At 46.5% G+C, this 12,829-nt stretch overlaps 1 protein-coding gene across 2 annotated transcripts in view; it reads right to left on the reverse strand.

The window, feature by feature from the left end:
• Nucleotides 1-7,309, reverse strand: part of SSBP2 (single stranded DNA binding protein 2) — a 153,032-nt gene extending 145,723 nt beyond the window's left edge. For both annotated transcript variants that reach the window (XM_069962869.1, XM_069962867.1), the window contains exon 1: nucleotides 7,182-7,309. In XM_069962869.1, coding sequence (XP_069818970.1) covers nucleotides 7,182-7,237 — 56 coding nt within the window. In that variant the 5' untranslated portion in view covers nucleotides 7,238-7,309. The remainder of the gene's footprint in view (nucleotides 1-7,181) is intronic.
• Between the last annotated feature and the right edge of the window lie 5,520 nt (nucleotides 7,310-12,829).

Consider the following 12,829-nt stretch of genomic DNA (forward strand, 5'->3'; position numbering starts at 1 on the left):
AATAGCATAGCTCCCTGACGCAATTGTTGGGTCAGGGAGCTATGCTATTAGAATGTCGAGTTAAATGCGTCATTGTGATCAAGTTAACCCTGGCTACATCTGTATGTACCGGACTGCGGGGGGTTAAGGGGGCTGCCGTTTACATACTCGCAGCGGGCTGACAATTCCGCTGCGAGTATGTAATCGTATTGACAGTGAAGGAATCCACTGCACATACATTATGTGTGGACCCACCCTAAGGCTATGTTGCCGCAATGTAAAAATAAGGCATGAAAAGGCAATTATTTATGATCATGAACATAAATAACGGCCGTTGTTTTGCAACAACTGCCGTTATTTACCCTTATTTTTACATTGTGGGAAGGAACATTGCCTAAATCTGTAATATACAGATATAAAGGAAATAGAGTTACAGCACAAGTATGATAAAGAGGTCTGTTTTCCTCAGGGTTCATGCACACAGTATAGCCATGTGCTCGGAGCATGTATCGAGGCACACGGGGTCCCTGCGGCTCTCCCTATCATTTTCTCAGCATCTTTAATCAATAACAAAATAACAGTTTTACCGACAAACGCTGAGAAGCAAATTGAGAAGTGACATGGCAATATGGCCGCACTTCCGGCTGTCACTTAAAAAGAAAAAAAAAAAAAATGAATTAAAACTTTCAATGGTGAACAATCACCTCTCTCATCCTGGCAGAGAAGATGCACATATATCCAGGTCTGAGGAGAGTAAAACTACACTCCAAGCTAAAACCATATAGGAAGCCTGGGTACTCTGGAGGGTGAAGTAGCGATCATTTTCTAGATACTGTAGGGGTGGGTTCACACTGAGAAATAGGTGAGGAGTTGAAGAGGAATCTTCAGCTTGAAATTCCTCTCATAAAATATGAACAGAGCAATGTCCCATTGTGTTCAATGAGATTTCCCTTCTGTTGTTTACACTGCAGAATTTCCATGCAGAATTTGCTGCTGCAGATCTGCACGGATAAGTTCCGGCGGATTCTGGCGCGCATATCCACGTGTCCCATAGACTGAATCTTATGGGCGGGCGTCAGCGGATGGTGGAATTTACCCGCCCATAGAAGAGTGTCTATGGGATGGGCGGAAATGCGCGCCGACGTGAGCGGGTACGAGCGACGGAATCCGCCAGAATCGTAGTGTGAACACACCCTAAGGGTATGTTCACACTGAGGAATAGGCGAGTATTCAGCGAGGAAATGAAGAGGAAAGTTTTTTGCTTGAAATTCCTCAGCCCTCAAGCAGAATTCAAGCCCCATTGAGTTATATAGGATTGCTTTAGTAAAAACCGCCTAAAGAATTGACAAGTCAATACTACAGGTGGAAATTGGTCTGATCTGCAGCAGAAAATTCTGCTCGGAAATTCTGCAGTGTGAACAACAGAACGGAAATCACATAAAACACAAAGGGATATTGCTCTGTTCATATTTTGCGGGAGAAATTTCAAGCAGAAATAAGAGTGGATTCCTCTTTAACTCCTCCCCTATTCCTTAGTGTGAACATACCCCTATTCAACTCTGGCAGAATTCGAGCCCCATTGACCTCTATAGGATTCCTCTAGCGGAATCCACCCAAAGAATTGACAGGTCAATTCTTAGGGCAAAAAGCGGATCCGCGGTGGAACATTCTGCAGAGTGGGAATCCCATTGAACACAATGCGACATTACTCTGTTGAAATGCTCGCATTTATTTTAGCCATAAAGTAGTCACCCACTGCTGTACTGTACAGGACTGGAGTGTGCATCTCCAACATGGCAACAGGAGCTTGGAGTGGGAAGGACCAGGAAATATTCATTAAGTGTTGCCATCAAAATAAACAGATAAAATGTCTAAAGTTTTGCTTGGTTGTTGTGTGGTTGTTCAGACCACACTGATCGCTATAATAAGCAGGAAGAAACTCTCAGCTAAGCCCTTCTCTCATCACAGGAAATGGGTTCCATAGACTTCCAATAGAATCTGTGTCCTGCAACCATGAGAGGAGGGGAGAAGCACTTAGCTGATCCTTGCTCCCCACTCATTCTAGCAATCAGGGGTGAAGGTCTCAGCACCCAGACTACGAATGATCAAAACTTTTTACATGTCTCTATGATCTGTCAAAAGGAACACTAATTTATTGTGGGGGACTGGTTGGCGGCTTGTAATTAATTTTGGCATCTGGTCTGAGATGCAGTTAATTTTAGGATCTAATCTTGGGTCCAGGATCTGAATTTGCTGCTTTATAGATTGAAAATGGCTTCAAAAGCGCGGGGTTAAAGATGTCAGCAGCAAATGTCAGAAGTAGTCATCATAGTTGGAGTCAGAGAAGACGTCACTTGTGAGTCACTGGATTAATACAAGAGCTGCCATCTCTACTGACACGTCTATTATAGCAAGTCCTTGTACCCCCCCCCCCCATGATGTTTCTCTGTAAGGTATTACATGGGCCGAGCAGGGCCCGATAATACCTGTAAACGAGCAGCGATCTGCTAGATCGCCGCTCGTTTACTGGGCCTATTACACGGCCCGATAATCCTTAAACAAGGGCTGCAAGGACATTGTTACCGATATCCTTGCAGCCCTTGCATAACTATATACATTACCCATCCACGTTCCAGGGCTGCTGCTGTGGTCTTCTTCTCCCCGGGATCGCCGCGGCCTGTGATTGGCCGGGCGGCCTGTCAGCTGACAGGCCACTCTGACGTTACAGTGCGTGGGACCCGGGGAGAAGACTGCAGCAGCAGCCCTGGAACGTGGATGGGTAATGTATATCGTTAGTCGCCGCTCGCGCACCGCTATTACACGTAGCGGTGCGCGGTTGGCGCCCGACAAAAATAGGTCTAAACCTATATCAACGATCAGCCGATGATCGTTGTCATCTGCTGATCGTTGTATTTATTGCATGGAGCGATGATTGGCAGAATCGGGCCGATTATTGTTCCATGTAATAGTACCCTTAGGATGGGTTCACACTACAGAATCCGCGCAGATAAGTTCCGGCGTATTACGTAGCTCGTACCCACTCGCGGCGGCCGGCCTCTCCACCGGTTTCATAGACCCCATTCTATGGCCGGGCCGATTCCGCTGCCCACCAAAAGATTTGACATGTCAGTTCTTTCGGTGGAAAGCGGAATCAACCTGGCCATAGAATGGTGTCTATGGCACGGGCAGAGAGGCACGCCGCCGCGAACGAGCGGTGGAATGCGCCTGAACTTAGCTGGGTGGATTCCGTAGTGTGAACCTACCCTAAGGTGGCTTGAAATTCCTCTCCTTTTCTGCTCTAGCAGAATAGCAGAAGAATTTCAGTAGAATTTCTAGCAGAATTTAGGCCCCATTGACTTCTATAGGATTTCTCTAACGGACATGTCAATTCTTCAGGTGGAAAGCAGATACGCAGCGGAATTTTCAGCGCGGAAATTCTGCAGTGTGAACAAAGAAGCGGAAAGCCCATTCAACACAACAGAAAAATGAAATGTTCATTTTTTTACGGGCGGAATTTCGAGTGGAATCCACTCGAAATTTCGCTAGATTTCCTCAATGTGAACCCTTCCTAATACTACTGGAAGTGTATAGGTAAGACCTGGCCTAGATGGAGAATTTTAATAACTTGACAATGGCGCTACATTCACTGGACCGGGACTATGATGTGACCTGGCGTCCCATCTTCCTTCTGGTACAGATGGTGCGATTGGTTTACATATTGGGACCCCATGTATGGCAGATGCCACTAAGTGTAACGTATCACATATACATAGGGGGACTCCCTCAATGTATACAGACACTGTTAATGCAGTGTGAATCTTGCATCGTAGTTATTACGAGTTTCAGGTGCATGGCCCAAAAATGTACCAAAGCTTTGCCGCAAGCAAATCAATAGCAGACACTCTAAAGATGCGCCAAATATATCAACCAGCTTCAGCCTCTGATCAATCTAATGCATATAAAGACAGTCCAAGTTTTCACTGTGTTAGTAAATACTCCTCTGGCTTCTGGCTATGGCATTACCACAAGAGAACCCCATGAAACAATTACTTCTTCCTAAGGTGGTTCATTCGACGAAAAAGGGTATGATCGGATTTGGGCAGAACGGATGAGGAAAAAATCCCACAAGGAAATGTCTTTGTAGTACAAGATTCTATCCTTCCATAATGAAAAGGCAATGAGCTGACCCGCCAAGTCCAAAGAGTCCGATCATTCAGCATTTATATAAAGGTGGCTAAAGAAGTTGGATAGGCCTTACCCATGTTTTCCCAGACTCCCTGGGGCTGCATCCAACTTCTTTAGACAATGGTATTCAAATGCTGAAGCATCATACTCAAGTATGCACGAATAGTCAGTAATAGTAGGCATACTTTCTGATGGTCTCCAGAAAGCAGAGACCTACTTACACAGCAAGGCACATATCATACATTCTGCTCCTGCACAATTCTCTAGGTTATATAGAGATCCAAGAAAGAGATCAGGATTGGATCCATTCAGCATATTACTGTCCACAGACGCTGCACGGACGCTCGTCTAAACAATAAGCGTCCAAAAATGTATAGTGTCATCTAAAAAAGCCTAAACAAAAACTACTAAGAAAGACAAAAATTCTTTAATTTTGTCTCTTTTTTCTTTTGCTCAATGAATTTCCAGACATAAAAAAAAAAAAAAAAAAAAAGCTAGGTGCCATTTAAGGCCAAAAATACAGACCAAAAATCCCAGTGTGCACACAGCCTTAGAGTAAACTTACATGCAGCATTGTGAGCAATACACAGAAAGGCTATGTTCAGACGCTGTAAGAGACCGTCTGTTCCTTGACCTGGCCGGTCTCAGAAAAGATCAACTTGTGGCCAGAGCCGCTTGCTCCATTGTGTGAACGGACAGGACTTTCTGCGGCCACTATTCATTGAATAGCGGCCACAGAAAACGGACATGTCAGTTTCTTGCGGAGCCGCTAGGGATCCTGGCCGGAGTTTATACCATGTGTATACACTCCTCCCAGGATTCCCTCAGTCTGTAGCACTACGTAAGTTTCGTACTAATCACAGCCGTTGCAACAATGGCCGTGATTACTGCGGAACTTAGGTTGTGTGAACATGGCCAAAAGGAGCAAATTTGCGCATCACAATTTTTTTCTGTGTCCGTTCCATGCCTGGTTTTGGCTAAAAATAATATGTGTGAACTAGGCCATAGGATGAGGAAGAGATCTCTTCCACCATCCACATCATCTGAATGGGTCTTCATGTGTTTGCTACCAAAACAACCCTGCTCAGCTGAATGGGACCGATACCAGTCACAGCAATTTCCTGCAACAAATCTGCCTTGTGTGAATTCACCTTTATAACATGTGAAAAGCAGCATCACAACAGACTTTATGTTTATTTACCAACATCTACCAACACTTTGCATTAGCCAAGAGTGCAAACATACTAAATAGAGTGCTTTACTATACGCCAATGTCTGTCAATATGAGGCTCTCTGGCTGTTTCAAAACTACACGCTGAGAGTTGTAGTTTTGCAGCGTTTAGCTGTCAGTGCATGGTGGGAGTTATAGTTTTGCAACATTTAGCCATCCGGGCATGCTGGGGGTTGTAGTTTTGAAACAGCTGGAGAGGTCGAGGGCCACCATTATAGGCTGAATACAATCTATTGTTCCCTGTCAGCAGCCAGTCCAGACTGTGCAGACTATGGTGTCCTCCAGTGTTACTGCTCACAACAAACCAGAACAAGCCTCAGCTTTCTCGCTCCTAAAAGCTGTGGAGTCTGTAAGACTTTGGGAAGTTATGCAGCCCATCCATGCAGCTGCAGGTAACAATCCCTCGCACTTTCTCCTAAGACGGCTCTGCTGCCCCTTCCTCCCCTCTCCAGCTCCTAGGATTCCTCTTCTTCTTTCCCTCCAAGCATCGCAACAAAAGAGGCGGCTGATCCTTCCTGGGCTCCGGCTGCAGCACAGATGGGACCTGTCTATAGCCAGAGAGCCGGCGGTAGTACGGGGAAGGATGAGCGTCTCCTGTGCACCTGAGACCACCGAACGCACAATGGCACAGAGGGAAACTTTACCAGAGATGGGTGTCCGTCCACACCGGATCCCATCGTCCACGTATGGAGGATATTACAACATGCACAGACTATACTACCACAACATACACAGACTATAGTACCACAACATACATACACAGACTATAGTACCACACCATACTCACATACATACATAGACTATAGTACCACACCATACTCACATACATACATAGACTATAGTACCACACCATACACACATACATACACAGACTATAGTACCACTACATACATAGACTATAGTACCACTACATACACAGACTATAGTACCACTACATACATACATAGGCTATACTACCACTACATACATAGACTATAGTACCACAACATACATAGGCTATACTACCACTACACACACAGACTATAGTACCACTACATACATACATAGACTATAGTACCACACCATACATAGGCTATACTACCACTACATACACAGATTATAGTACCACAACATACATAGGCAATACTACCACTACACACACAGACTATAGTACCACTACATACATAGGCTATACTACCACTACATACACAGACTATAGTACCACTACATACATAGGCTATACTACCACTACATACACAGACTATAGTACCACTACATACACAGGCTATACTACCACTACATACACACATAGGCTATACTACCACTACATACACAGACTATAGTACCACTACATACATAGGCTATACTACCACTACATACACAGACTATAGTACCACTACATACATAGGCTATACTACCACTACATACACAGACTATAGTACCACTACATACATAGAATACAGTATAGAATTGGAAGTTGGTTGCACAAATGACACATTTTGCTCCATCTTCCCCCAGATCTGACAGCAAGGACAAAAGTTTTGCAGATTGGGCTCTGTTGGGCTGCCCCCCCCACACACACACAGGTGAGCACAGGGGTCTGCACGGAGCTCGGCCCCCCCGGACACCCCACTACATGATGGGGAGGCTGCACCCGCCGAGCACTCACCTCTCTGCCCCAAACTTACTTTCCCCCAGCCCCGGTGCACACAACACACAGAGGGGGGAGGAAGTTTGAGGAAGCCCCAGCCTGTGCCCCCCGTGTCCCCGCACACGTCCCCCACCTCCAGGGCCCGGCGCCACTTACTTCTCCCTGGCCTGGCTGTCGGACGGTACGCTGTTACTCTTGCCTTTGGCGTACATGCTTGCAGAAAGCTCCGATTGTCACACACCTGTCAACCGATCACAGCCTCCCCGGGAACAACCCCGTCACCATGGCGACACCAGCAGCGCCCACCCTGATAGGCCCGCCCGGTGCACGGCCCCGCCCACTCGCTATGGCAACCAGTTTGATGGACACGCGCTTCCCCCTCCCCTCTGTGTGGTGCTGCTCCCTCCTCCTCCTCAGCAGGACGGGCTCACAGGCTGCCTCAGCCTCCTCCTCCTCTGCCTCCTCCTCCTCCTGCTTCTTCTTCTTTCCTCGGAGCTGGGAGGGGGGAGGAGGGGGAATTTGAAACCGTTCTAGAAGGATTTTTAAACAACTGGCTGTTCCGTGTAACCGTCAGCACGCCCGCCGCGCGGCTCACAGGAGGGGGCCGGCCGGGCGGGGGGAAAGTGTGGTCTGGATTGAGGACGGATCACACTGTGCGGCCCCGGAGCTGGCGCTGCTGCGGTATATGGAGGCTCCATCATAAGTATATCACAGGGACAATGGAGGCTGCTGTATAAGCCATGGTTATTATTACACAGGACGTGTAGTCTATATGCGCCTTCCCCATAGTGATGGCGCCAACATATACCATAGCTCAGTGTCCCCAACCCTCTCCAGCTGCTGCAGAACTACAACTCCCATCATGCCTCTGCATCCATCTGCCCCTCATAGCATACGGAGGGCTGACAGGTTCTCTCTATACCAATAGCACCAACATATACCATAGCTCAGTGTCCCCAACCCTCTCCAGCTGTTACAGAACTACAACTCCCATCATGCCTCTGCACCCATCTGCCCCTCATACAGAGGGCTGACAGGTTCTCTCTATACCAATAGCACCAACATATACCATAGCTCAGTGTCCCCAACCCTCTCCAGCTGCTGCAGAACTACAACTCCCATCATCCGGCTCAGGATGATTATGAAACAGGAGAGAGACATTGTATAGCTGACCATCATCTGTACAATCAGGGGAGCTGCGTACCTGCAACGGGAACCTCATTACATAAATATTTACATTTAAAAGGAGAACGGGAAAGCTTACTGTTAAAAGGGGGGCTTATTTAGAATTTTCCAAAAGACAAAAATGTATCTATAATTCTTTTGCGGCAACTCTGTCGTCTGCCGCTGTGACATCACATACATTTCCCATGTGATTTTGCAGCCAATCACTGGCCTCGGTTGTCTTTTTAGGGTATATACACATGGAGTAAATTGCCGAAAACTCAGTACGGAATCCGCTGCTCGTTCCCCGCGCTCCCACTTCCCTCTCCGCAGGCCCCATAGATTCCATTCTATGGTCGGGCAGATTCAGCTCTCCGCCCAAAGAACTGACATCAGAAGACACCCGAGCATAGAATGGAGACTATGTGACGAGCTGAACTTCGAGTGGGAGCGTGGGGAACGAGCAGCGGATTCCACACAGAGTTTTAAGCGAGATTTACTCTGTGTGCATATACCCTTATGCTTCATTTATTAAAAAAATCCTGGATAACCCCTTCAAGGTTAGTTCACACACTACAGATTAGCTGCAGAAATGTTTGTGACTGACCAGTCCATTCATATGAATGGGAACATTTCCAACAAATGGGACCGCTACAGAGTTTTCTAGAGCAAATCTGCCACCTGTAGAGTATAGAGTATGTTCACACCTGAGAATGAATCCATAGGGTATGTTCACATAGGACTGAAGAGCGGCAGCACCAAGGTTTTCTAAATTCCATGCGCAAAAAGGTGTTGTGCTCTTAGTACAACCCGACCAGGTGAGCACATTCCTCGCCACTTTCCTTTTGTCATTATTGTGAAACTGATTCACCCAGGGAGCGCCTTTTTCTTGTGTTTCCAGCACTCGCTTTACTATTAACTTCAATGGGAAAGTTAACATTTTCAACAAATCTGCAATTCTGGGACTTTAATGGTGGTGGCCTATCCTTACCACAAACCATCAATATCTGATTGGTAAAGGTCTACTGTGGGACACCAACAGCAAACCTTGTTTACCAGCCACAGCGCCAAACACTTTGTAGTGGTTGTGCCTGGTACTGCAGCTCTGTGCCGTTTGGTTCCAGTGAATGGGACTGAGTTGCATTACTACAGCAAAAAGGAGAATTCCAGCACCAGGAAAGTCCATATCAAATTCTTTATTGTGACATCCGTATAAAACAATAAAACCTGACGATAGCTTGGCAGTATCTGACGTGTTTCGATCTATACAGATCTTAATCTTGCTTCGATCTGTATAGATCGAAACGCGTCAGCTACTGCCAAGCTACCGTCAGGTTTTATTGTTTTATACGGATGTCACAATAAAGAATTTGATATGGACTTTCCTGGTGCTGGAATTCTCCTTTTTGCTGTTCTGAACTGGTGAGGCCCACACCTCCGTGCACCTGATGAGGAGAAATTACATGCAGGTGCGGTGAGCTGGACTACCTATACTTGAGTTATGGTACTTTTACACGGGACGATTGATCGTTCGTTTTTGCACGATAACGGTCGAATTCGAACAATAATCGTACGTGTAAACGCAGCGAACGATCAAACGACCAGCAAAAAATCATTCATTTTGATCTTTCAACATGTTCTTAAATCATTGTTGATCGTTCGCAAAAAATTCGCAGATCGTTCCGTGTAAACATTCTTTCAGCGATTTCACCTTAGGCTTAAACGATCGCAAAACGATCGCATCGCGAATTTTCCGTACGATGTATCGTTTCGTCTAAACGCTGATCGTTATAAAAAAACATCGTTCATTCAAAATCGTTTATTCAGCCACTGCAAAATATATGGCGCTGTGGTGTCTGGTGAATAAGGGACTGCTGCAAATGCTAGAGGTAGTCTGCTGACTAGTGAGGGATATACCTGTAGGTATGTATTTCAATGACCGCAGGAACGATACAGGAAACGTTCATGTAGTCTGGGCACTTGATTAAATGCGCGTTGTAAAGGTAAAGTGCTGATTGGCCCACATATAAGACGAGTAGAAAAGAACCCTAATTCTGGCATAACATAAAGGCTTTGTGTAAGCATACCCTAAGTACTGGGTATTCTCATCTCACCTTGTTATCCCCTACCCATAAAATAGGGGATAACAAGCTGATCGGTGGGAGTGCAACCGCTGGGACCCCACTCATCCTGGGAACAGGGACACACTCATTCCTGGAATACATGGAGCACCTAGCGGTCAGACCCTCAGCGATCAGCTTCTTATGTCCCGTCTTATGGATAGAGGATAATAAGCTGAGATGGGAATACCCCTTTAGGCTATGTTCACACAAAGTATGTTTTGTATAAGGCCTTAAGCCCCTATTCCACGGGTCGTTTAAAGGAGCAATATCGTTCGTATTCGGCCAATATCGGCCGCTACGAACGATATTCGTCCCGTGGAATAGAGTGCAACAATCAGCCGACATCGTTCATGTCGGCTGATCGTTGCAGTCGCTTGTTTTTCAACATGTTGAAAAACAAGCGACTGATATAGCAGCGATCTGCTGCCGTCGCTCCGTTGAATAGGAGCATCGGCAGCAGGCGCTGCTATATCCTATGGGCTGCCCGGACGATCAGCGATCCCCCGGGCAGCCCCCCCGCAGCTCCCCGGGGAACGAGGAGCAGCGAGCGGGGAACGAGGAGCAAACGAGCGCTAATAGCGCTCGTTTGCTCCTCCAAACGACTCGTGGAATAGGGGCATTATTCACACGTCCAGTGAAATTGTCCATGTTCGCGGATCCGCAACCACAGACAATTTTAGGGACCATTGAAGTGAATGTTGCCATTCACATGATCCGTGCTGCGACCCGCATTACGAAAAATAGGGCATGTAGTGCGGATCGCGACACGGATCATCCCCCGCCGCCCGGCCGCATAGATGACAGGAGGGCATGATGTGCTCTCCTGTCATCTCATTTACGACTTACCTACTCTCAGCGCTGACCGGCTTCATGTTGACCAGAAGTAGCCTGGCAGCTTAGTCCAGGCCACCTCCGGTGAGCGCTTGTAGCTGGTCAGCGCGGGGAGTAGATGAATAGTAGATGAGATGACAGGAGAGCACATCATGCCCTCCTGTCATGTCTGCGGCCGGGGGGGGGGGGGGGGGTATCAGTGCCGGGCGGCAGTGGGGGCAGCGGCTAGGTGATCCGTGGCGCGATCCTTACCCGGATTGTGGCACGGATAGTGTGACTGAGCCCTAAATTACAGCTGTTGTTGCAATTTGCAACAACGGCCGTGATTTATACAAAACATACGTTATATGTGAATGAATGGAATCCCAGCCGGAGCGTATACACATAGTATACTCTCCGGCCAGGATTCAATCCGACCGCACAAAAACTGACATGTCACTTTTCTGCAGCTGCTATTCATTGAATAGCGGCCGTACAGAACAATACATGTCAGTTCACACAATGGAGCGTACGGCTCCATTGTGTGCAGCGGTGAATTGGGATGCGGGCGCGTCCGTGCGCATCCGAATTCACCAGAAATGAAGATTGTCCGGCCAGTACTGCAGTACCGGCTCTGATGATCTTCAGTAACACCAGCTGTTCTGTGACCCGGCCTGGTCACCGAATGGCCGATGTTATACGTAGTGTGAACCCGTCCTTAAACTACTTAAAGTACTGATTTTGGAGCGCTTTATGCGCCTTTTTGATGTTCTCTCAGCAAAAAGTGTTTTTTTTGTTTTTTTTTTAAGTACTGATTGTATAGATCTAAGGGTCCTGTTCCACAAAGCGATTTTTTGACGATTAACAATAAACAATCTCAAATGACTGCTATGGCGAACAACCTGAAATCGTTCACCCAATTTGCAAAGGATCAATAATAAAAATTGATCCAAATTTCGATTTCTCGATTATCGTTCAGTTACGAACGATCCAATGATTTTTCGAATGATAATCGTCCCGTGGAATAGAGCCCTAAATAAATTGGCAGGAACACCCATTACTAAAGCTCATTTGCCTAAGTATATATGTGATCATCTTCTTTTCTGTATGGATGGTTTAGTAGTGTGATAATCATTCTGTCCTTGCTCTAACATCTCCCCATGCAGTGACGTCTTGAGGAGCTGGTGATAGACTTGTGTTTATACAGAGCACATCTAGTAAGTGTGCTATAACCCAGGACTAGACATACATTGTGAGATGTCATAATAAAACCAGTGGCTCTTAGACCCTTGTGCTGCTACCATGGTGGGATTTCATCTTGTCTATATAAAAAGGAAGAATTGAGCCATTGCAAGGGAAATCTTTAGCCATGTTGAGAACTTTTTGCAATATGGAGCTCATTGAAAACTTCAAACAATATATTTTTTCTCTAAGAATGAGATACAAGGAGTGGGGTCCCTAACAGGAGCAAGGAGCCTGTATTAGACTTCACTCCCATATGATTCCAAAACGTTGCCGTGTGGTTCAAGTCTGAAGAAGGGTTTCCTCTATGTAACTATTATGAATATGTATTGGGCACTCTGCAGTGATAAGCGCCAGAGTGACGTCACTTCAGAGCACCAGATGATTATTCATGAGGAGGGCGGATCTTTGCTGTAGCCCCGCCCCCACTGCACCAAACCACCTATTTCACACATTAAACTGGAG

The sequence above is a fragment of the Dendropsophus ebraccatus genome, chromosome 3 (assembly GCF_027789765.1).
Source record: "Dendropsophus ebraccatus isolate aDenEbr1 chromosome 3, aDenEbr1.pat, whole genome shotgun sequence".
Lineage (NCBI taxonomy): Eukaryota > Metazoa > Chordata > Amphibia > Anura > Hylidae > Dendropsophus > Dendropsophus ebraccatus.